At 38.0% G+C, this 27,294-nt stretch overlaps 3 protein-coding genes across 6 annotated transcripts; 1 reads left to right on the top strand and 2 right to left on the bottom strand.

The window, feature by feature from the left end:
* The first annotated feature begins 284 nt into the window (after positions 1 to 284).
* On the top strand, positions 285 to 5,477 carry uox (urate oxidase). The gene is made up of 8 exons (XM_084723345.1): positions 285 to 431; positions 1,150 to 1,362; positions 2,433 to 2,549; positions 3,404 to 3,482; positions 4,045 to 4,231; positions 4,419 to 4,542; positions 5,037 to 5,120; positions 5,205 to 5,477. The coding sequence occupies exons 1-8, from the start codon at positions 411 to 413 to the stop codon at positions 5,277 to 5,279; spliced, it is 900 nt and encodes a 299-aa protein (XP_084579471.1). The 5' UTR covers positions 285 to 410; the 3' UTR covers positions 5,280 to 5,477.
* Positions 5,472 to 9,986, bottom strand: samd13 (sterile alpha motif domain containing 13). Of its 3 annotated transcripts, XM_084723347.1 has the most exons (6): positions 9,691 to 9,986; positions 9,192 to 9,303; positions 7,443 to 7,505; positions 7,253 to 7,295; positions 7,049 to 7,160; positions 5,472 to 6,960 (listed from the first exon to the last, which is right to left on the bottom strand). In XM_084723347.1, exons 4-6 carry the CDS (start codon positions 7,288 to 7,290, stop codon positions 6,817 to 6,819), a joined length of 294 nt encoding a protein of 97 aa, XP_084579473.1. In that variant the 5' UTR covers positions 7,291 to 7,295; positions 7,443 to 7,505; positions 9,192 to 9,303; positions 9,691 to 9,986; the 3' UTR covers positions 5,472 to 6,816. The 3 variants fall into 3 exon arrangements, with proteins under 3 accessions (XP_084579473.1, XP_084579472.1, XP_084579474.1); XM_084723346.1 differs by lacking the exon at positions 7,443 to 7,505 and having other exon boundaries at positions 9,691 to 9,982; XM_084723348.1 differs by lacking the exon at positions 9,691 to 9,986 and having other exon boundaries at positions 7,443 to 7,554.
* A 2,358-nt stretch (positions 9,987 to 12,344) lies between these two features.
* On the bottom strand, positions 12,345 to 26,809 carry prkacba (protein kinase, cAMP-dependent, catalytic, beta a). Of its 2 annotated transcripts, none has more exons than XM_084723344.1 (10): positions 26,460 to 26,809; positions 21,068 to 21,129; positions 19,927 to 20,055; positions 18,495 to 18,593; positions 18,284 to 18,366; positions 17,630 to 17,756; positions 17,345 to 17,440; positions 16,084 to 16,206; positions 15,766 to 15,930; positions 12,345 to 14,140 (listed from the first exon to the last, which is right to left on the bottom strand). In XM_084723344.1, exons 1-10 carry the CDS (start codon positions 26,503 to 26,505, stop codon positions 14,015 to 14,017), a joined length of 1,056 nt encoding a protein of 351 aa, XP_084579470.1. In that variant the 5' UTR covers positions 26,506 to 26,809; the 3' UTR covers positions 12,345 to 14,014. The 2 variants fall into 2 exon arrangements, with proteins under 2 accessions (XP_084579470.1, XP_084579469.1); XM_084723343.1 differs by lacking the exon at positions 26,460 to 26,809 and adding an exon at positions 23,529 to 23,922.
* Positions 26,810 to 27,294: the final 485 nt, after the last annotated feature.

The following is a 27,294-nucleotide window of genomic DNA, read 5'->3' as shown; positions in this document are numbered from 1 at the left end:
GTAACCACAAAATGTTTTTATATAGTTAGCAGTAATCATTTCAGATGTACATGTAAAAGATGGGAAGTTTCATTTGTAGTGGAGTAAGTGTACAATATTTGCCTCTAAAATGCAGCAGAGTAGAGGTAAGAAGTAGCATAAAATAAAGTTTGTACTTAAACTTGTAGTCAACAGTTCTTGACTAAACATGCCTAAATTCAAAATTTGCATAAGGTTCAGGTAGAACAGGTAGAACAGGTTGAACTTAACTTCTAGCAATCTACGTGCAAAAGTAGCACCACCCTCTCTACAAAACCTCCCCATGTCAGTAGGAGCACTTTGTGCTGGACAAGGTGCAGGGACTGAGGACAGACAGACAGACAGACAGACGGACAGACAGACGGACAGCAGGTGAAAGAGAGGAAGATACCATGGCAACAGCTTCAAATCAGGTAAGCTTTCATTATGTTACACAGAGCACAAAAAACTTTAAGATACAGAGCAAGATGTATTTTTTGAGGATACCTAAAATGATTAATCAGTGGAGTTTTTTTGGGGGGGTAAATGACCCTGGGGTCAACTGCCTGCCTGCAGAACAAACTAATGTCTCAAAAATAAATGTCTTACTCATACACTACTGTCAAACCCTGATACTGTTAACTAACAGCAAAATATCTGTCATAGCTTGAAAGATTAATTTATTGATTTATTTATTGATACAGAAAAGGCAAATGACACAACTTAACACATGCCATGAAATGTGATGTGGTGTTTCTGATAAAAAAAAAACACAAGCTCAACTTCTTTGGATGTTTGTGGATCTGTAACATTGTGTTGGCAAAGGTTCACAATAGGGCAGATAAACCTACACGGAATATTTGGTGGCAGACTAAGTTGTGGCTCTGAGGCACGGTTAATGTTGAACCCTGCTAGTAAACACACCCAAAAATCAGCAGACTCTAACAGTTAAACATGTTATCTGTTAAAGTTTAATGATAAAAAAGTGCTGCGCAAATATCCAAGAGCTCATGCACAGAGACTGAAGAAAAGAAGAGACCAAACAGAATTTTCATTAAATGAAGTCAATGCACAGTTCAAAACACCAACAAAATACACCTTTCTGGCACAAAACACTGCAACATGTCGGTTATCTGTCCCCTGTGTGTGCAGAATGTGGAGTTTGTGCGAACAGGCTACGGCAAGAACACAGTGAAGGTGCTAGTCATCAGGAGACAAGGGAGCCACCACGCCATCATCGAGCTGAAAGCTGACGTGGAGCTCACGCTCAAATCACGCAAGGATTATCTAATTGGAGACAACTCAGACATCATCCCCACCGACACCATCAAGAACACCGTCCATGCCCTGGCAAAGATCAAGGGGGTACGATGACGAGCACAGCCACACAAATTACACCACACCCTGTCTTGCTTCTGCTCACCACAATTCTTTTATCGCTCTGCTGACATCAATGTCCGTCCAGTAATGGAGGGCAGTAACTTTGTTGAAGACCCCAGTGTCGAATCTGAAAGTGATCGAGTTTTAATGAATTGTATAAGGAGAGATATTATCCACATCATTATGTTACGTCTTCATTAAAATAAACATAACTTGATTCACAATGTAAAGCTAATGAAACAGTAATACGGTTGAATTATTGTGTAAGGGATAATGAACAGCTCATTATTGCAAAATAAACCCTGACAGCGTGGTGCAGGGTTTATTTTGCAATAATGACTCACTCCCTGTACATTATCCCACCGGTTACACAGTTACTTACCAAAAAAAGATATTTGGCACACATTTATGTGACACAAATATTAATTTTAAGTTGATTTTATGGCTTTATTTCATAATAGTGACCTGATTACTGTACATTTTCCTGCTTGTTACATGGTTATGTGCCAAAAAAAAACCAATAATTTAGAACAACATATTAAATTTAAAATGATTTTAGTGATTTAACAATGATTTTATTGCTACTCCAGAGTCTATGAGTCCAGAGTTCTTCATAACAACGGTCTACTATACAGAAATAACAGACCTTAAAATGCTTTAGCTGACCAATCAGAATCATGTAATAACAATGGCATCCAATAAAGGAAGGATAATGTGCAGTGAGTGGGTCATTATTGTGAAATAAACCCCTCCAGGGCAATTTAATACCCATTGATTCGCAACGGGGTCCTGCATCACCTTGTCAGGATTTATTCATTTAACTAGGGGACTCCTAATATTGTCATTATTTGACCTGGCTTCTGTCACAACTGACCTCTGTTAGCCCACAGCTCAAACACACACACTGAACAAATAAAATCAAGGGGAAACACTATGTTCCAATTAATCTGTTAGATAACACTGTTACTCATGTTACTGAGAGTTTTTTGAGATGGTTTTACTCACAGCATGTCTGTCACTCTCACTCCTATTTTATGTTATAATTGTCTGTTCAGGTGAAGAACATCGAGCAGTTTTCGCTGGATATCTGTAATCATTTCCTGACCTCTTTCAATCATGTGCTGAGGGCCAAAGTTCACATGGAGGAGGCCCCCTGGAGAAGGCTGGAGAAGGTAAAATACACTTTTCGGTCATCAGTCCTGGACACGAGAGTTTGCCTTTTTTGCACAAAGTGGAGTGAGTCATACTAAAGCATCAGATTTTTTAGCCCATTTTAATTCCCAGGTTGTCAGATACTGAGACTTTGTCATGCTACAGACACACAAGGTAGCATTTAGCATTTGTATGAGTGTTCAACTACAATGTAAACCCATCCACATCAGATGACAGTACAAAAGTGAGAAAGTCTGTGAGAGTAGGAGGCAGAGGTGGGTTGGATGGATGGGTCAAACAAACGCAGGACTTTGACCAAAGAGGCCTGATTTTGGGTCCCTTGTGAAACCACGTGTCGCTTGACTTACTTATGTAACCTGACATGATGTAATGTACTTATTTTAACCCAAACCATGATCTCTTCCAAAACCGAAGTAAGTTTTGGTATCCAAACATAACCAACCATTTCACAACTTTAATCCCATGTTAAAAAGGCTTTTTGACAGAAACGTCTCATGCAGATGCTAAAGGGCATCTTGTGCATCTGTATGAAACACGAGGAGCATGACAACAGCTTCAGATGACCTCTGAACATAGCCACCATCAGTGACAGGTGTAGTCAGAAGTGAGCTTTGTAGCATCAGAGGCCCCTGTTAAACCACAGGCACTCAGCTCAATCAAGATTTTCAGGGGGTTTTATGGGAGTTTTTAACAAGGTTATTATAGCTAACTAAAACTAAAAACTAAAACTAGGTGTGTAAAAACAGTTAATTGAAATGTAAATAAGCAAGTGCACCATAACTTGTTTAATTATGTGAAATATCCTTTGTCAAAAAAAAAGATTTTCACCCAGTTTCTCATATGTTTTTCTTAGAATGGGGCAGAGCACGCTCATGCATTTATCTTCAGCCCAGAGGCTTGTCGCTTCTGTGATGTTGAACAGAATCTCAATGGTAAGCGCATGTTTACTTATGTCATTTTTGTGGACATTACAATACAGAATTTTCTGGAGACCATAACAACTACTTGCCTAAATCTAATCTTCCTCTTAACCACTGACCCAAAAATCTGTGTTTTTTTTGTCCCCCATGTGGACAGTATTTAAAATCATCTGCCTTTTTGGCATCAAAAAATCTCCTGGTTAAGGAAATAGAACTTCTAATAGCTCACCTCCTCCTGTAGAACCTACTATTGTACTTTAAATAGGTGCTCAGACAAAATCTGTGCAAGACACACCCCTAGTCTGTGGGTGAGATCTGTTGATTTTATCCTGTAGCAGCCTTTAAGGGGGTACTTAGATGTCAGGTTTCATCTGTGTCCTATGGAAGCCCTGAGTTGCAAGTGAGAAAAAAAGGTAATCCATTTTCTGTCTGATCTGTTTTCTGTCCTGTTTGACTTGAGAACAGTTGAAAAAACACATATTATAAGTTTGGGAGTTCAGTGTGAGGCCTGCAGTCACATGTGCGTGTGAAAATGCTCATCAGTCAGTACTCACCGTCTCTTTGCCCCTCCCAGGCATCCCTGTGGTTCACAGTGGGGTGCAGAACATGAAGGTGCTGAAAACCACCCAGTCTGGGTTTGAGGGTTTCCTCCGCGACCGCTTCACGACTCTGCAGGAGGCCAGGGACAGGTGTTTCTGCACCTCCGTCTATGCTAGGTGGCGCTACAACAAGAGTCACGATGTTGACTTTGATGCTGCATGGTAATTATCTGTTAAAGACATGAAGGAAAACACTCATTCAGTCATTCAGTGTCTTTAGTTGCAGGTATCTCCGATGGAGTCAGTAACTTTATCTGCCAGAGGGAGGCAACACAAACTAGAAGGAAAATCTCTGAGACACGCAGTGTATCAAAAATCTTTCAAGTGACTACGTTCACTGTACTTACAGGAAATGTGTGAAGGACACAATTATTGAGAAGTTTGCTGGCCCCTACGATCGTGGAGAGTACTCACCCTCTGTGCAGAAAACCCTTTATGAGACACAGGTTCTGGTCCTGGACAGAGTTCTTGAGGTACGTCCCTGTTTTAGATCACGAGATCTGTTCATAGCATCACTGCTCACTACACATAATCATGACATAAACACTAATTCTTGTTAAAAGAGAAAATAAAGCTGAAGGTATAACAGTGGCCAACTGTCTTTTAAAATACTGTGTCACTGTATGGTACAGATGAGGGAATGAATGCCTAGAAGACATTTGGGTAACATCCAATAAAACTAAATCTGAAGCTAAAGGACCATCCTATAGGATTTAGTGGAATCATGGTGGTGTAACACGGCAGCATCCATGGAAGACGACCTGCACCCTCTGTATATATAAACGTCTGGTATCAGTGAAACGAAAACATAAAAATTCGTATTTTCAGGTTAAATGGGAAAATACTTAATGTATCAAGTTTCTGTCAAAAGATCCCTGTAACTCTTACACGCTGGACCTTAAAATATTAGGTTACATGCACAAGCTCATTTAAAAAAAACCCTGAGTATAAGTATTCTGTCTTTCAGGTGGATGAAATCGAAATTATCATGCCCAACCAGCATTATTTTACCATAGACATGACGAAAATGGGTCTCGAGAACAAAGATGAAGTAAGTTCTGTCATTACGGTCAATTTTTCAAGTTGTTTAGCCATGAAAGTACTGGTTTACTGATGTGTTTTTGTCTCCTGACAGGTTCTTCTTCCCTTGGATAACCCCTCAGGCAACATCACAGGGACAGTGCGCAGGAAACAGCGAGCCAAGCTGTGAGAAAAAAAAGCTGGGATCTGCATATCAAATCAAGTTCTGAGCACAGGATAGGCCTTTAAAACATGTTTTGTCTAAATCACAACTACAACTCAAGATTTCTTAAACATGATTAAAGTTTTGATCATGTGACGTAAATATGTAAGTAAAAATGTACGACAATAAAAATCTTATGAATAAACTCATAAACTAATATTGTTCTTTGGTGAGAAAAGAGCACCATTTATTGCAAATCTTTGATTTAGATATTCAAACTCCAGTGTTATGTTGCACATAGACATTGGTCATACACACTTCAATACAGTTGTCTCTGCGACAATGCTGAAAGCACCACAGGTAGGAACATTGTAAGAATATATACACATAAATATGTTCACATGAAGAGCCTTGAGCCTAGATGATGTGGGTGTGCAGGAACAAAGAGGCTTTGGGTGGGCTCTTTTGTGTCTGGGAAAACAAAATATTCACCAGGACTCCCTAAAAACTTGGTATTTAGCCCTGGGGTGGGATCGTCACTTTTTGGTTAAGCTAGCAAAATTGTAACCTGAAAAGTTGTTTATTAAGCTCATATTTTCCTCAAGATTAAACCCAGAGACGACCTGATTTTGTACTGCTGGCACAGCTGCAACTACAGCAACATTAGACTCACCAGTAGATCAATCAACTTTTACCTGACTATTGATAAATTCTCAAATTGACCATTGCAACATTACACTGGAAAATATAACTAAATCAGGGGTGTAGTGGTAAATACAGAGGTTTCCCCTCATTTATTGAAAATGCATGCATTATTCAGTCTAGTCAGTCTACCCTGATTATCCAAGATTTTGGAATAAAACTAGCCTATACTTTGCAACTCAGCCCAACTTTTTGTCATGTACTCACCAGAACATGGTCTGAAACAGCCATGGAGCTTGCTCATGAGCTGTGCACTGCTACATCCCTCCCATCAAGATGAAATACCAAGTTTATAGGGAGTCCAGTGCTTCACTGTTACATGCTAAGGTCGATTCATGGACTCAGCTGCATAAAAACTGATTTTAGGGCAAAATAGGATGCAGCAGAATAATTTTCTGCACATATCAAAGTATTCAGGTATCACAGAACATAAACAGTTTTCAGCTATATATCATCTTATATACAAATACTTTTTTTTTTAAACCAATGTAGGTTAATTCACTTTTCACACACGCACATACACACACGTGCACATACACACACGTGCACACACACACACACACACACACACACACACACACACACACACACATCATTCTCCCCAAATTTCCTTCTTTTAAATAAAACACACAGAAAAATAAAAATACATATCTCAAGCAGCAGAAAAAATAAGAATGGCTGAAAGGGTAAACAGCTGAGTGGACTCCATGTGCAACCCATTTTTTGGGGTCCACGCTTATAAAAACATACAGCATTCAAATCTTATTAAGCTGCCAGAGGAGTCTTTGTGAAGCGGCAGCTAACCTGGGGTCACCTGACACGATGATTGTCACTGAGGTGGGCGTACTGATGGCCCGCACTGCTACGAGGCATTGGTCTTCAGGTGTTGAGTCTGCAGTGGTTTCACGTGATACTCGTAGATTTTCAGTGCCGGCCCGAGCTTTATTGACAGCCCGGTCAGGACGTCGTTGCGCGTCATCAGGAGCAGGGACTTGCCATCGATCTCCTGTCAGGCAGAGAGAGAAATATTTAACTGACAGGCTAGTTTGTTCTCATCACGTGACAAGAATTTTAAGCAGGAGATTCACTCCAACCTGATCCTGGAAAGCCGTGGCTTGCTCCTCGAACCCTGTTGCTTTGAAGTAATTGACAACGTCAGCGACCCCCCAGTTGGCAGGGTCAGGCAGCTGACCGTTCTCCACTGGGCTGTGGGGTCACAGTGAGTGGATTCATCTTAATGTGCATGTACACTCAACAGTAACAAAGGCTGAACACATTCTTTCAATAATCAATGGTACCTTTTGGTGTCAACAGAGCCATTTGCCTTGTCTTCCATGCCGGCTGTAAAAAAACAAAAAAAAATCCCCAAAAGAAACAAAGAAACAAGCAATAAATATTACAGATATTACAGCATGCAAAAACTTAAATCCCATTACCTATATTCACCTTAAATAGAAAACATTTATATATACATATATGTCCACTTACTGGCTTTTTCTGGAACTTTCAGCAAGTTGATAACTCAGCAAGTTCTATCTTTTGACGAAGACACTGAAATGCAGTTCAAAGTGCCACAAAAAGCTAGTGAGTGAACACTGACCTGAAACAATGACAGTTTGTAAGTAAAGTGTTAAAATTTGAGATAGTTTAAAAAGATAATAATAATAATTTTAGATAAATGTAGGTGTTTGTGCATCCTTTTATACACATATTATATATTTGAAATAAATAAAATAAATTAATTAAGAAACCTTTGGAGAAGCGTTGAGACAATTAACCGGTTAGTCAATCAACGGCAAACAACAGTACAACAACTTCAAACTAGAGCTGCACGATTTGGTAAAGAAAAGTCATATTTTGATTGTTTTCGACTGAAATTGTGATTGCAATATGTGATACAATTAGTGGAAATGATCAGTTTTGCATTACATTTTTATTTTTACTTGGAAAAAAAAAACAAAAACTGTTAAAATCTTGATGATGTGACGCTTATTGAGGTCTGTACCAAACAAACATATTTGCTTTCATCTGGAGAAAATTTTTAGTCCAGGTCATCCATGCAGCTCAGCAGTACCTCATTATAATGCTGTTTTCTCACATTTCCTGTTTTAAAAAACTGCAATTTGGTTCTAATTCTGCGATTTAGATATTGCACTTGGCCATATTAAGTGGTAAATACAATCAGTAAATACATACTTGTGGTGAGCAGTTTCATTTTGGAAGTATACCCGTGCTAGCAAGCTCAATGACCTTAACTGTGATGACCGCTGTCATCTAGAGGGTGATCGGTAACACCTGTGGCACCCAGTATTCCCAGGGTATATTTAAGTCTTGCTCGACTCTAATCACTCTCTGCTTCTCCACAGGGACCCCTCATCTTAGTTTAGGTTATATTGTTTTAGTTATCCTTATGGCTTGTTTTGCACTGCACCCACCACTTCTGACTCATGCATACTGCATATTGCTGAAATCACAAAATGGCCATTTACAATATCCATATCACAGACCTACAACCAAATTGCAATTTTTTTTGTAAAAGGAAAAGTGTTTGAAAAAACAGCATTATGATGAGGTACTGTAGTGCTGCAGAGATGCCCTGGCCTAAAAAGCTTGTTCTCCAGGTGAAAGAAATGCCATTATTGTTTACATCCTGCGCTGTGATGAGCAAGAGCCTCTCATGCATGACATGATGCATGCTCTCTTCTGTGTGGTGATGCAGTTGGCAGGTGTAGTTTACTAGAAAGAAAATGGTTCCTATGTGAAACTGCTCTGGAAAGAGACAATGATGTTGAGTTTAACAAAAGTAGCTTAGTGTCATCTAGTTACTCTCCAAAACTATGTCCAAAACTTGGCAACTCACATGAAAACAATCTAGCTGGATAAACAGCACTACAGAACAGAGGAAAATTGTGTATTTCTGATTTTGGGTAAAATGTCTCTAAGTTTTGGATGGTTTGTGCATCATTTTATACACACCTACATGTCATTCAGCCTTTAGAAACACGCCTGCATCTTTTATAGCACACTAGTCTGTATACTGAGTTGTTATCGGAGCTCAGACACTGTTTGGTCACAAAACATGAGTTCATGATGAATTTGACGTGTTGCAGCAGCATGCAAAAACTGTCAGTCAACTTCACTTTAAAGCTTCTTCGTCTGCGTTTATTTGTGTTTACATTGAGCCCATCCGATTTTGAATGGAAACAATAACTTAACCATAAATGGCCTCTTACTTACTGTCAGTAAGGTCGCAGTAAGTTTTCATCAGATGTTTTCTCTTTAATGGGTGGGCAGCTCAAACACCATCATTGTTTTACTTTCGCAGTCCGTCATTCACCGAATGTCTAAACTGCAATAACAGTAAAATATTACAGTTGATAAAACAGTGAAAAAAAAGAGCGTTTACAATCACAAACAACACAGCTAAAGAGCAAAGCTAATGCTAGTACTGTGTCAATAACAGTAACAGCAGGCAGACCTGCAGTGTGAAATGACGACCTGAAAACTCACGTTGTTAGCTGGATTAAAAATAGCAAAATAAGGTTACACACAACATGAAATTACCTATTTGTCACACACATGAATAAAACTAAAAGAGCACTCTAATACAACACAATATAGAAATAATGTTACGCTGTCTGGCGATAGCTGATATTAAATCGCTACCTCCTCGTATTTCGAATTAAGCTAACAGGGACACTTAGCTATGTTCGCTAATACAAAATTTAACAGTTACCTTATTTTAGATGATTCCTGCTTGACAACAACAGTTCGTCCAAGATATACACGTAGAGTGAATAACAGAAATCTATCCAATCACCGAGATACTTTACAAATAAAGAAACGGCGGTGTTAAATTGACAAAATCACGATTTAATCAAGTAAAGCCAACTAGCCCCTCTTCATCCGTTTAGCTTCCTTCGCCCACATGACAGCAGAGAATCACGGGAAGTGAAGTTTCTCCTTCTTTGACCGTTTTAACGCCGTTTGTAGTTCACGATCAGCCACCTGCTGAAGTCCGAACACACACAAGAGTAAAATACATCATGTGTGAAAGTCCATTACTGCCAATGTGGTGAAAGAAAAAAATATCCTATAGGTCATTATAATGAGAAGCTTTCTCACAATGATGACTTCCTGGGCCTGTCAAAAAATAATGCATTATTATCTCAAAATAGTGAGAAACCTTCTCAAAATTAGCTTCTTAGTATTAGTATCTGTAAATTTCGAGTTAATACTTAAAAATATTGAGTATCTAAAAAATAATGACTCACTTATGTTAAAATAATGACTTAATGTTTCACAATATTGAGTTAGTATCCCAAAATACTGAGAAACCTTTTCAAAATGAGCATCTCGAAGTAATGAGAAACTCTCAAAATAATGAGTTAGTTCATATTTTGAAACACTGAGTTAGTAATGAGTCAAAATAATGAAAAACTTTATCAAAATAATAACAATGTCAAAATGAATTACAATTTCAAAATAATAGAAAACCTCAAAATAAGGAGTTAGTATCTCAAAAATCGAGAAAGCTTTTCAAAAACATTGAGTATCTCAAAAATAATGAAAAACTTTCTCAAAATAACGGATTAGAAACCCACAATAATTACTTATTAATAATAAAAACTTATTCAAAATATTGAGTTAGTATCTCAAAATAATGAATTATACTAGGTGATTTTGACAAACTGAGTCATGTCAAAATAATGACATACTTCAGTAATTTCTTTGATGCACTAAGTAATTTTGAGAAAGTTTCTCATGATAATGACTTTGACTACAGGATCTTCTTTTTTCATCACAATGGCAGAAATGGGTTTCCATAATCATCACTTCAAATACCAACAGTTATAGTTTTTAATAAAAAGAATTTATTATAGTGACATATCCTTTGTTACATAAAATCTGCTACAGCAAAGTATATTCCCCTTGCAAACACAAGTAAATATGGGTGGGAAAAAAACGTGTCAGCCTTCTAAATGATGTGCAAAATATCCCACAAACTAAATACAGACACATTTCAGATTATTGATCCCATACTGGCATGTGACACTAGCTACGAAGAACTCATAAACTGATTTCCTTCAGTCGGTAGGAGTGTGAGGTGGCTCAGGGAAAAGTGCCATCATTTACATCAAATATGACAAACATTATTACACACATGAGGGATAGATGACACAGAAGAAGAGCTGTGGATTTCCTACACACTCTCTGGGAAGATTTACACACAGGCAGTTTGGATTGAAACATGCTGAATTTCCCAGGTGTAGTTTTCAAAATTTGTCCAAATAATTGGAAAAAAAAAATAAAAAAAAAAGATTCTGCAATTACATTCTGTGCAATCCTTCAAACTGAGAAAATAATGTTGGATCCCATTATTGAGTTAATTTCTTTAAGTAAGAAATCAAAGAAAAAATAAGTTAGATTCAAAGGCTACAATTTTAAATAGGCATGAGAGGCATCAGTGTGTATTAACTGTGGTAAATATTTTCATTTCTATAAATGTTTTACTTTTAATAAAGGGCAAATTAAAAAAAAGTGTACAAATAAATAATCCAATATATTCACTGTTTATAACACTTTCGTGAATAAAACAGTTGAGTCTGCTTTTATATACTGAGAACTATGCAGGTTTAAACATTTAAAATGTAATTTTATTAGACATCTCTAACATAAATAAGCAGTTGTGCCTTTTTAAACAAAATTAGGGCTAAATAAAATGTCACATTATGTGCTCAATATATGAAAAAAGTTCAATTCAGGCATCGCCAATATCCATATACAGTACATCAGTACCCTAAAAAACGCATTTAGTCCCCAAGGCTTTTTCACATTTGGTTGTTAAAGATTGTTGAACTTGATTAATTTGCATTTTTCCTCATCGACAAACATGAGCACCATGTCAAATAATGATCAAAACTTCAGAAGTTTTGAGGAGGTGTTAAATTGAAAGACTGTCAACAGATGCACTATTGTATGTGAAACGTAAAACTCTGATTTCCCAACAACCCAGAGTGTCTGACCTGCAGAAATGACCTCTAACTCTGTCTGCGATCACAGACGCAGGAGCAATCAGGGCTTTTCTGACATCTGGAAGTTCAATAAGTGGCCACCCCGGCCTTGTAGGTACTGAACATTTGACATGTAGATTGTATGATTACTTTTTAAATACACATGTCAACCTGTCACGCCAGTGAGGAGTTTGCGGAGGCAGGGACTATTTCAGCAGCAAGGACAGGCAACTTGTCAGATTTCGTGGGAAATGAATGGTGAAAATAAGTATTACACATGTTTAGACAATAACTTAACAGGAGTGGTTCACAATGAAACTTTTTCAAAGTCTGACTCTTGACCTTATTCCCTTTAAAAGCCTGTAACAAGACCGCAACATTTTTGTCCGTTAACATTCTCTGACTGACCTGACTCAGCCTGAGCAATTTTGCGAGGAAGAATGAGCAAATATTGCTCCATCACAGTGTACAAATTGGGTAAAGAAATGATGGCAAGAGACTACAAGCTATAGTTGAGGTAAGTATATGTTTCAACCAAGTAGTGACCAAGATGGATGAATACTTTAAGGTTATGATATATCAGTTTTCTGTTATTGTTTCATGGTTAATAATGATTTAATTTTGCCTTCATGGGATTATGCAGAGGAATATGTCACTCAGATAAAAACTGTTTCTAGTCTAATGCATCGATGTGCCAGGTTATGAAACAATTTAAAAGGTAACAAAACAAAACAACAAAAAAAGATGGGAACACTTTCAGGGAACTATTAGCTTGTTGTGACACTGCTGTACAAACGTAACAAACATGCAAAAGTAAAAATGAAAATAAAACAAATATGGCAGTTACACAATGTCTTCCGAGTGCTCTGCTGAAGCACAACTACCCTTTAAGAAACAAAAATCGAAAAGCAACCCCGAATGGATAAAATATGTCCATGTGACCAACACTGCTTTGCCTCCACGACAACAAACTCTGAAGAAAATCTAACAAACTGACCTTCCTGCTATTGACAAATGCAAATCACACATATTTGGACATACCAAAGACGAATGACCTGTTGTGTGGAGTGACGTACTCGAACCCCTTTAGTTGTCCTTCTTTGTGAAACAGAGTTGTACCTGAAAAATATATTATCATCTCATTCCATTCATTTAATACCACAACTATTCTGAGGTAAAAAGGAAATGTCCTGTGACTGGATATGGATAAAACGATGCTACGATGTGATTGATCAGTTAATACAGCACTGACAAGTTTCTGCTTTACAATAACACTTGTCACTGTTGATCAATCTCCTCAACAATCGAATGCCCAAGTGCTAAAACTCTTCAAGAAGTCATCAGTGTTACTTTTCCTTCACTAAACACCGGTTTCTTTGTTTGAATTTTGGTCATGCTCTAACAACACAAAGTGTTTGAAAATCTTATGTCTCATATATGTATACGTCTATATGCACAAATACACACTTCTAGGTCTTAAGGACACCAGAATGATGAATAATGGTTAAAGTGTTCATGATTGATGAAGCACAAACTGAACCCTAAAATACACTCAGGCGTGTAACAGACAGATAAATTCAATGTTAGAAATTCAAACAAACAAAAAAAAAAATCCCTTCTATTTTCCCAAAGCTTAAATCACAATATGTGCAATACCAGCTAATACAATCAATCACTCTTTGTGCCACTTGGAAATGGGCATAATATTAGCTTTCATGTTGCTTTTCAAATAATTATTTGAACTGAAATAAGGAGGGGGGGGCATTTAAAGGTGGCAAACATAAAAAAACAAAAGAAAAAACGATGAGAACGTGGTCTAGTATTTTTTGTGTTGCAGCACGAGGGGTGTCTGCATAATGTGCCTGTGTATAGGTTAGTGCTAACTGCACGCAGGATCATGGCAAGAAGGACCTCATTCAGCTGTGTGGAATGAAGGAACGAGGCATTTGTTTTTGAACACGTGACGGCCTCTGTTCCACCTTAACCCTCAGGAGAGTGCAAATATCCCAAAACACGTGAGTCCTGAAGGGACTCTTTGCCCACTCACTAGAACTCAGCAAACTCTTTCGCACACTTTTCTGTCTGTGAGACGTGGATGTCTTCCTCTTCGTAGTCGTCAAAGTTGCTCGTGTCTCCTGGTCCTCTGCACTTTGGCAAGAAGGGGGCTTCAACCTGAGAAAAGAGAAAAAGATAGGGATTTTCTTTTTCAGATTATTAATTTAAATCCAGGTGAAATGGCATTTCAAGAGTATCTAGTTCCATATCATGATGTATTTCAGAGTTAAACAAGGCAGGACATGACACTGAGAGGAATTTGATTTGATCATTGAAAAGTGGGCGTGTCACAGCCTGACACACCACCCTGTGGCTAGCTAACTAAACAATCTCCATGCTGCTAAAACTTATAGAATGATTGATGGGTGAATTTCATGATTTTATTGGTTGAAATTAAGATTTTGATATTGCTATGGCAATGGCTGCGTGTGTAGGATGCAGCAGTTATTTTTTTTTTTAGCTTTATTGCCGAAACACGTCATCTATGACAGAAATACACACATACACATCAGAAATTGAAGATGTGGGAGATGTGAGACGATCAATATATGTAGTCAGCATCTTTCAAACATACAGCCAGATCAGCTGGATGAGCTGCTTTGGGCGACGGCCCCAGGAAGAATGAAGGTGAGTAGATAAGAACCATGCTACAACTGGGAGGCAAGGCATGCTCCTGGATAATGTCCAGCCAGGAAAATGCAACGGACTGGGCTGTTGCACCTGAGGGGCAGACTCTACTCTGAGCTGACAGGATATAACACATAAGACTCCAGCAGGACGCAGTTAAAGTTTATGCACAATGTTCCCCAGATTTAGAGTTTTAATGTGAAGCTGTCAACCATATTATCATAACCATCATGTTTCTGCTGTTTCCATTCAATCTGTCGCAAATTTAAAAAGTGCCCTTAAGAATTACGTCCTGGGTGTATATGTATACAAAAGGGCACATAATAATACTAGTTTTAAAAAGAAAGAATTCACTGACAAACTAGTGACACACATTTGTGTGAAGCCTTGAATGGAATACTGATAAAGTTCCTTCTAGATGACATCAAGCTGTTAGAGCAGGGATTTTCAACACAAGGCCCGCAGGTCAATGGCTGCTCTCAAAAAGATTTCGTGCAGTCCCTGAATGCAACAGGAAATCCAAGCTTTATATTTAATCATCTGTTGTCCATTTCAGTACTTTCTCTTTCAATAGCCAACATTTAATACACTACTCAGCTACTGTGTCAAACGGTGCCCCCCTAACCAGTGGCAGGTTACAATACAATTTAATGATGAACACCATGATGAGACCAATAGCAAATTCTACGATAAGTTTACGGCTTTTCTTGTGCGACCCTCAATCATATTCTGGCTCCCTAAATTGGTACTCCATCATAAAAATTTTGAGAACCCCTGCTTTACAGCATTATATCTCAGAAGTATTGCAGTTTTCTATGTCTACAGACCAATCTGCCTCATATGATCATGTTATGCGGCTATAAAAACAACTTCAAATGTAAGATATAAATGTGGGACTGCATTACGGCCATAAGGCAAGAAGATTTAGTGGCATCTGCGGCAAATGATGCTGTCTCATGGTTGTCATTTTTATTAGGTTTGAGGTATATATTTAAAAAAAAATACTGGTTTATTATCTGACCCTTTTAAGAACAAGAACCACATGATGGACAGTAACAGATGTGTCACAATGTGTTTCTGGAGTCAGAAACTGTTACGCTACAATATATACCTACCTTTCTCTCGTATATGGCAATCCAGTCTGTTGTGGAGAACCACTTGTGATTTTTTATGTCATTCACACCATTCTTCAGGTTGCCAAATCTCTTTGTCAGGTCTACCTGGAGCAGGTTTCTCAGCAGATCCTTCAGGTCAGAGCTAAAGTGGGAGGGGAATCGTACCTATAGGAGTGGAAAAAAGAAAAGGGAACAACCATTTTCATCCCTTTATGCTTGGTTACAGTATGCAGAGGATGACAAGAAACAACAGGCAAGCAGAGAAATGACAGAGCATTAAAATATTTAAAGACTTTGTGCGTGACTATCTCTGCATACCTTGCCAGACACAATCTTTTCGTAGATCTGGATAGGTTGATCAGCAAAAAAGGGAGGGTAACCAGCAGCCATTTCATAGATAAGGACTCCAAGTGCCCACCAATCCACAGCTTTGTTGTAGCCCTGGAAGAGTCAGAAACAGAAAAAAATCCATCATTTTCAGCAGCTGTAGCTTGATATTTTGGTTCAACCTCAACTACACCAAACCACTTTGGTAAAGTAGAGAATTCAACGTCTGGTGATGGTAATCAGAAAGAACTGAGACATATAGAGCCGTCAGAAATAAGTGACTTGTGTCGGCTCTGAACATTTTCATCACAGGACCGGTGTATTAATATTTAGAAACACCAATTTTAACAACTACAACTACTTCCTTTATATTTAATTTCTGTTAAATATTTGGTCTCAAATCTTCAATTCAATTCAATGATGAGCTGCCACAAACAATGCAAAGATATTAGCAGGAACTACGGTTGTCAAAAATATCAAAACATCAATACTTTTTTTGATATCACATATTTAAAACAATACAATATCCCTTAATTATAGTATTGAAAGTACCAAACCTATATAAAAAACATAAAGATCTAAGTGCTCATCAGTTCAGTCTTCATTGTTCTGGCTTTTTTTTTGGCTTACAGCACAAAAACACCAGACAGTTTTCAGTGATTTTGTGTACCAGTACTGTGTGCAGGTTGTTCATTTAAAAAACAAAACAAAACAAACTTTTTTCTTTTTGTTGTAGTATTGAAAGATGTACGAAGTACTGTTTTATAAACTAGTACTGTGTTGAAGCTTAAAATTCTGTTATTGTTACTGTAGCAGACACACATCTCTGGTGATGATCTGCAGCGCTGATACTGCTACCAGATTCACTTCCTGTTTTTTGACTGAAGTCTGGTGTCTTTGCCAATTGAAACACATGGTTAGTTGAACTGAGATCAGGTGACTGACTAGGCCTGTCAAGGACAATCTACTGTTTGACAACAAAACATTTTTGTTTGTTTTGTTGACACCTTGGTTGCCTTGTCCATATGTTTAGGATCATTGTGCAGCTTGCATGCTATGTATGAAAAGAGCTATGATTCTTAGCACTTCTCTACAGATTTGAATGTGAACAGCCTTAAAGGTGAACTTCAACATTAACACCTGATCATCATTTCAGTTCGAATGTGCTTGAGCAAAGAGCAATGCTGTTTTAAAATCTCTAACTGCATTGTAATAACATGTATATGTATGGTGTTGGGTATAAAGGGTTCACCTTGCTGAGGATGATCTCTGGAGCCAGGTACTCTGGAGTTCCACACAATGTCCAGGTCCTGCCTTTTACTCTTTTGGCAAAGCCAAAGTCTGTGACCTGAAAAAAAAAACAAAAAAACAACAGAAGTGCGATAAGAAAGGTAAGTATGTAAGGGCAACATTTACATGTACTACATTTAGGCTCCCACTTTCTTTCTTAGATGTTAGCGAAAGGGAAGCTAATAGTTTAGATAAAACTCGATGACAGTTTACTTGTATATTATAAAGCTTTAGACATATTGTGTACCTGGATGTACCCATGTTGATCTATGAGCAGGTTTTCAGGCTTCAGGTCTCTGTAGATGAGGTCCAAGGAGTGAAGGTACTCAAAGGTGAGTATTATCTGAGCTGCATAAAATCTTGCATGGTGTTCACTGAAAGAAGAGAGGATGGACAGTCAGACATCAGTGCAATATGTGAACACAAGTCTCTTCATCTGTGGCCACCTTTGACTGATGCTTGTCTCAAGCTATTTCATCCAGACCACAGTGAGTAAAAGTGAAAACTGCGCTCTATTCAGCTATTAGTAGCTCACACAAAAGCAAGACACTACAGATGAACATAGTACAAAACTAATTAGTATCACCATGAATCTTTCCCAGTTGATTACTTAAATTAAAAAAACATTATTTTTGTATTATACATTTTCTGAAATTGTATGTTTAAAATGCAATTGACACATTGTCTAATTATATATCCACTATTGTATACATTCCCAGAACAGAAATCTGATCTAGAATAAACATGTAAATGATGTACTTTGGACATCCACTAGTCTGAAATGAGTTATGGAGGAAAAATAGCCCCATATCTAAAAATTGACCAATGCATGAAAAAAGAGTGTTTTTGACTGTAAGCGTCTTACATTAAAGTAAAAGGTAAAAATCTTTGTGCACTATACCTGAACCTTCCAATACGTCTGAGGTGTGAGAACATCTCTCCACCAGGGACGTACTCCATCACCATGTAGAGGTTTGAGTTGTCCTGTTAATCAAACAACTATTAAACAACTGATCACGTTTGATTATATTTGCTCTCGGGTTGGGAAAGAAAGTTCCCCAGTAAGATGTTAACTATGTAGTGGGTTGTAAGAGGTGGGTGTCAGCATGTACCTTGAAAGCGTACTCCAATCTGACGAGGAAGGGGAAGGAGACGGCCTGTAGTATTCTCTTTTCATTTAGTGTGTGTTCTATCTGCTTCAACTTCACCACCTGAAAAACAAGGCACATATACATATTAGTGTGTGTGTGTGTGCGTGCGTGTGTGTTTACATTTACATTTTTGAAATTGTCTTTCCCATTCAACTACTTGAAAATCAACTTGCACAGACTTAAAAACAAGATGATAATCTATCAGAGTGTACATCATGTTCTGTTTTATTTTCGTCATTCTTATTACTGCCACTTGTGACCGCAATTAAGTTGAAAAGTCTACCAGTGTGGTGCATTCATGAGCTGGCAGAAAGCTCTGACATACGAGACTCAGGTGTTTAACAGCGTTGCATCCATGAGCCATACTGGAGCTGAACATGTCAAAAGAGCTCACAATTTTAGTGGGAATGGTAACTTCTGCATTACTTTTTTATAAAAATTATGCGATTTTTGCTGTGGTCTGTACAAAATATACATGTTACCTTATGTCAGGAGAATATGATTCATAGGCCAGGGCATCTCTATAGCACCACAATTTGGATACTGGAATTGGCAATATTGTGACTTTGATAATATTTCAATTAACTGTTCAACTCTAAACAATATTGTCAAAAAAATCTAAGTCAGAAAACTAAAAATAAGCAAACACAGACATGACAGAGAGGAAAGTCCAAAATGCCAAAGATTCAACCAAGAGTCTCAGCACTCCAGACTGTCAGACAAGAACTCAATCCACACAGTTTCAACTGCATTGCCACACACTGATAGTAACACCTGGCCATGACACTACTGTGGTGAATTACCTACTGTTAGTTTCAAGTCTCTGCAAGCTTTGCATACTGTGCTGAAATATTCAAATGGAAAACAATGGCTCCACAAATACTCACAAACCTATAAATGTGTCACATGCTTTGGGAAATGGTCAGCAGCAATGTAAAATGTAAAAAAAAAACACAGACTAATTCTTTAAGACCTCTGTGACGGGCTAATAAAGGTTCAGCACACAACGTGTTAAGAAATCTAAAATGAAGCAAATTTAGCAGCTGTAAACTGTACAAGAGAAAGTCTTTGAGCAGTGCAGCTGAAACAGAAAGTCAGACAGGGCTACGTCTTACACCAACGGTGTGAAATTCGAAGGAACAGAGTACTGCTACATTAGCAGCTCACCGAGGACACGCTAACCTCCTCCTGCGACTCTCACATCAGTATTTAAAGATCGAAACTCTCATGTGAAGCGTCTCTGAGGTTTTCAGTGATAACATACAAGCAGTGTGCGAGAGGAAACGTTCCATTTCCTTTTATGAGATCCATTTATGTACTTAAATATTTGTCAGGCATGAAAGACTCATTTACAACACTTGTTCTTTTGAGATAAACTGTTTTCTTTACTTACTTTTTGTTTGTCCAAGATCTTCATGGCGTAGAACTGGTTTGTTTCTTTATGTTTGACAAGCATAACTCGTCCGAATGAGCCAGTGCCCAGAGTTTTGAACCTATCGAAGTCATCCAGGCCTGTTGTGCTCTGAGGAAACACAACATCAGTGAAAGTGAGACAGCAAACTGATTTCTGCTTGTAAGTTTGGTGTAATTCCAGCTCTCATAGCTGCAAATGGTAGGCATTTTGTCTCCATGTCGCAGAGTAAAAACACATAAGCTGGATGGAGATATTACAGTATTATTTTAATTATTATATGTACAATAAATGCCTCTTACTGACGCAGTACAATTACACAATCAGTAAGCAAGCATGTGAACAAGATCTGAGGCAGGAAGTCCCCAGGCGCTATCATAAAAACATGTCCACTCATCTCGTCTCATGAAAGGAAGACAGCTGAGTCCAGATTAGAGCTGCAACTAACGATAATTTTCAATGTCAGTTTATCTGTTGATGATTTTCTCCATTAATCGAATGTCAGAAAATGGTGAAAAATGTTGATCAGTGTTTCCAAAAGCCTAAGATGATGTCCTCAAATTTCTCTGTTTGCCCAAAAGAGTAAACAAACCAGAGTATATTCACATTTACGAAGCAGGAATCAGAGACTTTTTTTCTTAAAAATAACAAAAAAGACTCAAACCAATTAATTGATTGTCAAAACAGTTGGTGATTGATTAACTTAATGGTTCGTAGTTGATTAGTCATTGCAACTCTAGTCCTGACTAGGGCTGCAACTAACGATTATTCACATAGTTCATTAATCAGTCTATTACTTTCTTGATTAATCAATTAATAGTTGTTTGTTTTAAAATGACAGAAAATGGCAAAAACTGTCAATTAATGTTTCCCAAAACCTAAAATGACATCTTCAAATGTCTTGTTTTACTCAAAAATATTCAGTTTATTGTCAGTGAGGAGTAGAAAAAACAGAAAATATTGACATTTAAGAAGCTGAAACAAAAACAACAAAAAAAAACCCCCAAAAAATGATTGATGGATTATCAAACTATATGACAATTAATTTGAGAATCAATTAATAATCGATTAATCACTACAGCTCTAGTTCTGAGTGTAAAGGGAAATTAAAGTTACAACTTACCTGTGGTGGACACTCCCATTTTCTTAAAAAATCTTCTTTGGCTTTAGCTAAGAACTCTTTCACTATAAAAAGAAACAAGAGTGTGATTTCAAAATTGGCATTTTGGTACTCAGGCAGGGTCGGGTAACATGTTGAGGGAAATAATAAAACTGGGGCAGTTTAACGTGTTCAGGAAAATAAACAAAGGCAAAGTTCACATGTTCACGGAAATGCATTAAGTTCAGGCAAATGTCAAGTACTGGGGATGCAGGACTATGCTAGACAAAACAGCAAAGAACACCTCCTACAAAAAACTCAAAACCACACGTCTAAGCAAGAAATTCTAATTAATAAAGTGATGCAAAGAGCTGTCGTGGACTTTACAGAACCGGCCAATTCAAGCTATTCTGCATCCCTTTCAGGAGTAGGTGGGAGTAAACGGGAGAGGCAGTAAAAATGGATAGAGAAAAAAGACAAAATGCAGAACACAACTGAGACTACAGTGCAAGCAGTAGAAAGACAGTGCATTGTGAAAGTCACAGCAGACATGAGATGTCCAAAGTCACAGAGTCATGGCAAGTATCTGGTGTCTGGTTGGTGGTGTATTTCGTATGAATACTTGGTATAAAAGAACTGCTATAAGTGGAAGCTGTAGGTTATCAGACTATCCTGATTAACCGCAATCCTACTGATATTTAAATATAGGATAATACAGCCTGGTAGACTAAACTGCAGAATAAAGTTTGTCTCTGTGACTTAAGACAGCCCATGGAAAATATGAGCATACCAAAAGTCTCTACAGTTCACCAAGGGTTTGCAGGAACATTCACCCACATGGATGGAAATGATGGAGAAGAGAAAGAGAGGAAGAAACATTTATGAAGTGCTAAAAACAAGAACATTTGAGATTCAAGTGGATTAAATGCAACACACAACAAAATGACACTGAAGAAGACAACATAGGGAATCGCTAAAACCTTACAGAAGTTAGTTCCTTGTCATTAGTCAGTTTACTGTCTACAGTAGATGACGGTCAACACACCCCCAGTTTGGAGAAGTGGCAGAAGTACAACGGAAGCTAAGATAGAAAAGCACTGCTATTTTAGCAACATAAAAAAAAGAAAAAAGAAAAAAGTGTATGCTATATTTAGAATATGGCAAAACTGGCAAAATCTCTGGCAAAACTCTGGCAAAATCTGTAATTTTACCTTACATGACTCAACAGGAGTTGCTGGTCTACCTCTGCTTCAAACTCTTAATTTGTTTGTCTTATTGTGTGAGTTCAAACTAACTTTTCAATACACCAAATCACACAATAACACAAAATAGCTGACTGATAGAGGCGGCGGTAGACCAGCAACTCTTATGTTCTGCAACGTAAAATTACTGTTTTTGCCAATGGAGACTGGCTGATTTGGAGAGGGTGATATTTGGTTTATATAACAGCAGTTTCCTGTCAGAAAAGGCTGTCTGATGGCAAAGTAAAGCAATGAAAAATATTTTTTTTTAGAAAATATACAGTGCACACTTAAACTGATATGGATTTTTTTTTTACATGGGCCTTTGCTTGATTTCCTACACTGGGATTCCTGCTGGCGACCGCCATCTACTCCAGGTAATACACTGACTATTGATAAATGCCTAACACAATCCCATTTCAAATAATCTGCACTATCCCTTTAAACCTGATTTAATTATTCTACACTAAACAACAAGATAATTTTTGTTGGTTGGAGGATTTTTTTCTTCCAATGTCTCAGAACATCAGCTAAAACAAAAAGTCAAGGGTATTTATGTACTGTTGTTCAGTATCTTCATTAAGAAAAAAATATTTATTTACAATTAAGCAATAAGCGTATATTTATGTTCATAGTTCTGACTCTGCACAGATGGTAGTCTTCAATAGTTAGACCAAACTTTCTTTCTTACCAGTACTGGAGAGGGCTGTCACTGCCCTACACTGAACAAAATGATGTTAAACTACAAACATCCGTCTCAAAGAATATAAAACAACAGTGACTGAAAAGACATTGTAAAAAGCACACATAGACACATTTCATTCTTGAAAAACAGTGCACAAAAATGACAGGACAGAGATATTAAGATGACGTAAGCGACTGAAGCACCACAAATGGCCTGTTCTACAAAGTATTGTGCCTAAACTGCTTTTACTGATGTCTCCAGTGGATCAAGAATGTGTGCAAATATGAATCTGATGAGGAAGGGAAGGAACAACTCTAAACAATAACAGTTGTGGGCTGCTACTTCAAGTTTTAAGAACTGAACATACATAAAAAATACATAATCAAACTTATAGGGTCACCAAACCATTTAAAGATGTGTACATGTATTTTTAAGGCTTCATCTAAATCAGTTTTCTTGCGAACAAAGTAGTACAAATGCAGGCTGCGACACATCCCGCTCAAAGCGGCAGAGGATGGCCGACAAAATTTTAAGTGAAAAAGCAAAACACCAAACTTACTCATTTTATCCCACATGATGGTGTACTCAGAGATTCGTGGCACCTCACTCTCTTGTCTCTTTTGCTCTTGGCTATTCTTACATAATTTGAGAAAACGGCTGGCGAAGGACTGATCCTTTCCCTGGGCCATTTTGAGACGAATTTCTTGATATGTGAGTGTACAGGCTCACAGGCAAAGTAACCGTTTTCAGACTGAAGACCAATGAGTGACACTAGCTTCCTGTATGCAGCCAAGTGTACTGCAATGCTTGGTTAACCGCATGAAGTTACGCTTCCTGTTCAAGTGCTTCAGTTGCAGCGGCATGTCTACTGTTTCTATGTTGTGTCATTTGAAAACACTTATCGTCTCCCATGCAAATAGTGACGTTGTTTTTAAGGCACATAGTAAGCAAAGCACACATACAGGCCAGCTCTATAACATTATGACAAAACATTGCACAGCTGTGGTGCATTCATAGTGCTGATAAGGAAACTGCAGGCCTGTAACACCCACTGACTGACTTAAAGAGAAGTTATCTCCAGGTTATCGTGCTCTCTGGTGGTTAAGTTTAACAATGCATCTCTTCAACAAGCTTTCCTCTGTGCTTAAAGGGATACTTTGGATTATTGGATGTGGGGTTGTATGAGGTACTACTAATTACCCACAGCTAATGGTGGCTGTCATGCCCCCAGTTTGTAGAAGCAGACTGAGTGCCAGTGTTGGAAGCTTAGCAAAGTACCTCTGTGGACAGGGTCAGCAGCAAAATGTATTTTGGGCACCTAAAAATAAGCCCACCTAAAAAAGAAAAAATCAATATCAGTTTAAGTGTACACAATAAAAAGCCGCAAAAATTACTCAGTTGTGTACTATTAAATTAATCCTCAACTATTTTGATAATCAATTAATTGGTTTGAGGTATTTTTTATAAAAAATATCAAAATTCTATGATTCTGGCCTCTTAAATGTTAATATTTCCTGGTTTCTATAGTTCTCTATGAGAGATGAACTGAATATTTTCAGGTTGGGAACACAACAAGACATTTGAAGTCATTTTGGGATTTGGGAAACATTTATCAGCATTTTCTGGCTTTTTTATAGACCAAACAACTAATCGATTAAGTGAGAAAATGATCCACGGATTAATCAACAATAAGAATAATCATCATTTGCAGCCCTGTCACTATTATTAGAATATTTTCTCCACATTTACCTTGCTGTCAGACTGCCTTTTCCAACAGGAATCTGCCGTTATACAAGACAAATATAGCTCCCTTTCTCTTTCTCTCTCTCAACCAGACTCCTTTGGCAAAAACAGTAATTTTACCTTGCCGAGCACAGGACTTCAGCTTATCTACTGCTGTCTCAGTCAGTTGGTTGGTTTGAGTTATTGTGTGACTTTGGTGAATCCAAACTACCCCTATAAAACACTGAAGTCATAGAATAACACTAACTGACCAACGAGTTGAAGCAATATTAGACCAGCGCTCACAAGGTAATGACTGATTTTGCCAATGGAGTCTGGTTGCTTTGGAGAGAGTGGTATTTGGCTTATATAATAGCAGATTCCCATCAGATTCCCTGCTTAGCTTCCAACACCAGTATTTCTGCTATCTCTCCAATCTGGGGGCGTGCTGTCTGCCATCTACAAAAGGAAGTACAGTGACTACGGGTAAGTACCTTGTACAACTCCACATATGATGTACTGTGCTAGAAATGTAGGTTTGTTTGGAGTAACATTAGTCTGGGTTGCTCTTAATAATTAAACACCTAAAATGTAAACAGAAATCTAAATGACAAAAACAGTGTGTTAAATGTGTTTCTGTAGCTTGCTGTCTTCTACATCACATTGTTATTGTACACAATCCTCAGCCCCTCCCTGCAGAAACTACAGGTGGCTTGAGTCACAAGGCTGCAAGACTGTGTGGACTACTGCCAATCAGAAAGCAGGTCAAGATCAGTGCTCTCCAGACAGACTACTAGGCACTGGTACAGTTTAGTGGATTACCTCGGTCATTACTGACAAATGCACCATAAACACAACTGAGTGCCCTCTGGGTACTGCTTTCAAGTGATTGATGGAACACTTAAGATGGCAAAATAGCTATTCAGAGGGTTTGACTAGGAGGGGGGCTACTTTTGCTTGATGTTAAAGAATCAACACAACAGGTTAAGGTCACCATAAGAAAGTAGCGATCAAGGCATAAGATGTTACAGTAAATTTGTTAACAGCTGACTTGACACATCAGTGTTAATCAAGATAGATAGAAACTGACTCTAGTCGTTTTATGAATAAATAAAGCTATATTAGAAACCTGAAGCACTTGCTTATAACACACATTAGCCTGTTGTTGTTTTTTTTAACCACATTAAGCAGCCTTCTGGTCAACTTGTCTGTTATCAGGTACCTGTTGTTAGCAGTGACTAGGCCTTGTACTGCAGCTTTAGTAGAGACCAGTGTTTGCTGATGTTATCTTGCTCCAGGCAGCTCGTATTAGCTCTTTGGAAATTAAACATGGTGCCTTGATAACTTCAGTTCAACGTTACGGTGTGAAACATTTAGAAAGGCTCTCATTTGACAGAATGAAGGATGTTTCTTTGTTTTCACTGCTGTGGGAAACCTTCAACAGAGAGGTGAGGACCTCTCTGCCATTTGCTCATACAGGACATCGCTCCCAATTATTAGCTAGCTGCATCATCTGTGATACTGTCTCCAAGTGACATAAGCAAACAGACATCATTAGGAGGGAGCTAACACACCTAGTAAACTGCCCTACCAAAGATGGTTCTTCTCTGTCTGCAGCTCATATCCCTGTATACTGTCTGCTAACACTGGACAACAGCTGCTAAATGCTGCTCTCCACTGACTTCATGATAAGCAAGCTCACGCTGTACAACAGCTAACATAACGTTAGCGGGCTAACAGGCTAGCTAGATGGTTTTCAGGTGCTCACCGCTTTCTTGCTCGTTGCCTTTCTTGGCAGTTGCTGCGTTTCCCATCGTAGGAAGACAGGAGGGCGATGCACAGCTGGCTAGGAGCGATGATGGTGGCGGTTAGCTAACAGGGTCCTCCGTTAGCTAGCTAACAAATTTCAGCTTGTGCTAGCTGGCTGGCTAATAACAACATCAATGTCTTCTCTTCGTGGACAGAACCTCGACGTGCTCTGCTAACCGCCCTGTTGATCTTTATTTACAATGTCCTTTGTCGTTCAAGTATGCCTCCGCTGGAATGAAAACATGATCCAGACTTTTCACCTCTGCCTGCTGTCGTTTTGTGCTGCGTTCATGACATATGGGAATACCCGATACGGCTTGATGGGTGAAATGCTGCGTTCAAGTGCCAGTCGGAAATCGTAGAGACTCACGCATCATATTTTACTTATTTGATTTATTAAGTAAGAACTTTTTAAATTAATTAATTAATTAATTATTCTTGATATTGTTCTTCTTATAATAAATATATTATTGTTATTATTATTATTATTATTATTATTATTATTATTATTATTATGCTCAATAATAATAATAATAATAATAATAATAATAATAATAATAATAATAATAATAATAATAACAAACTAAAACAATTAAAAAAAAATTTTTCACACATAATAACCAAAAAACTTAATATGGCTTCCTTTGGCCTTGATAACAGCTTGTATTCTTGCTCAGTTCCAGAACTCCAGAGTCCTTTTTCTTGGTCGAATAGTCTCTGCACAGCTTTGAAGTATGCTTGGGGTCATTGTCTTGTTGGTATATGAACCCACAACCAATCAGGTTCGGTCCAGA

The sequence above is a fragment of the Lutjanus erythropterus genome, chromosome 7 (genome assembly GCF_056507025.1).
Source record: "Lutjanus erythropterus isolate fLutEry1 chromosome 7, fLutEry1.hap2, whole genome shotgun sequence".
In the NCBI taxonomy this organism is placed as follows: Eukaryota; Metazoa; Chordata; class Actinopteri; order Lutjaniformes; family Lutjanidae; genus Lutjanus; species Lutjanus erythropterus.
This window is presented reverse-complemented; position numbering and strand designations above follow the sequence as displayed.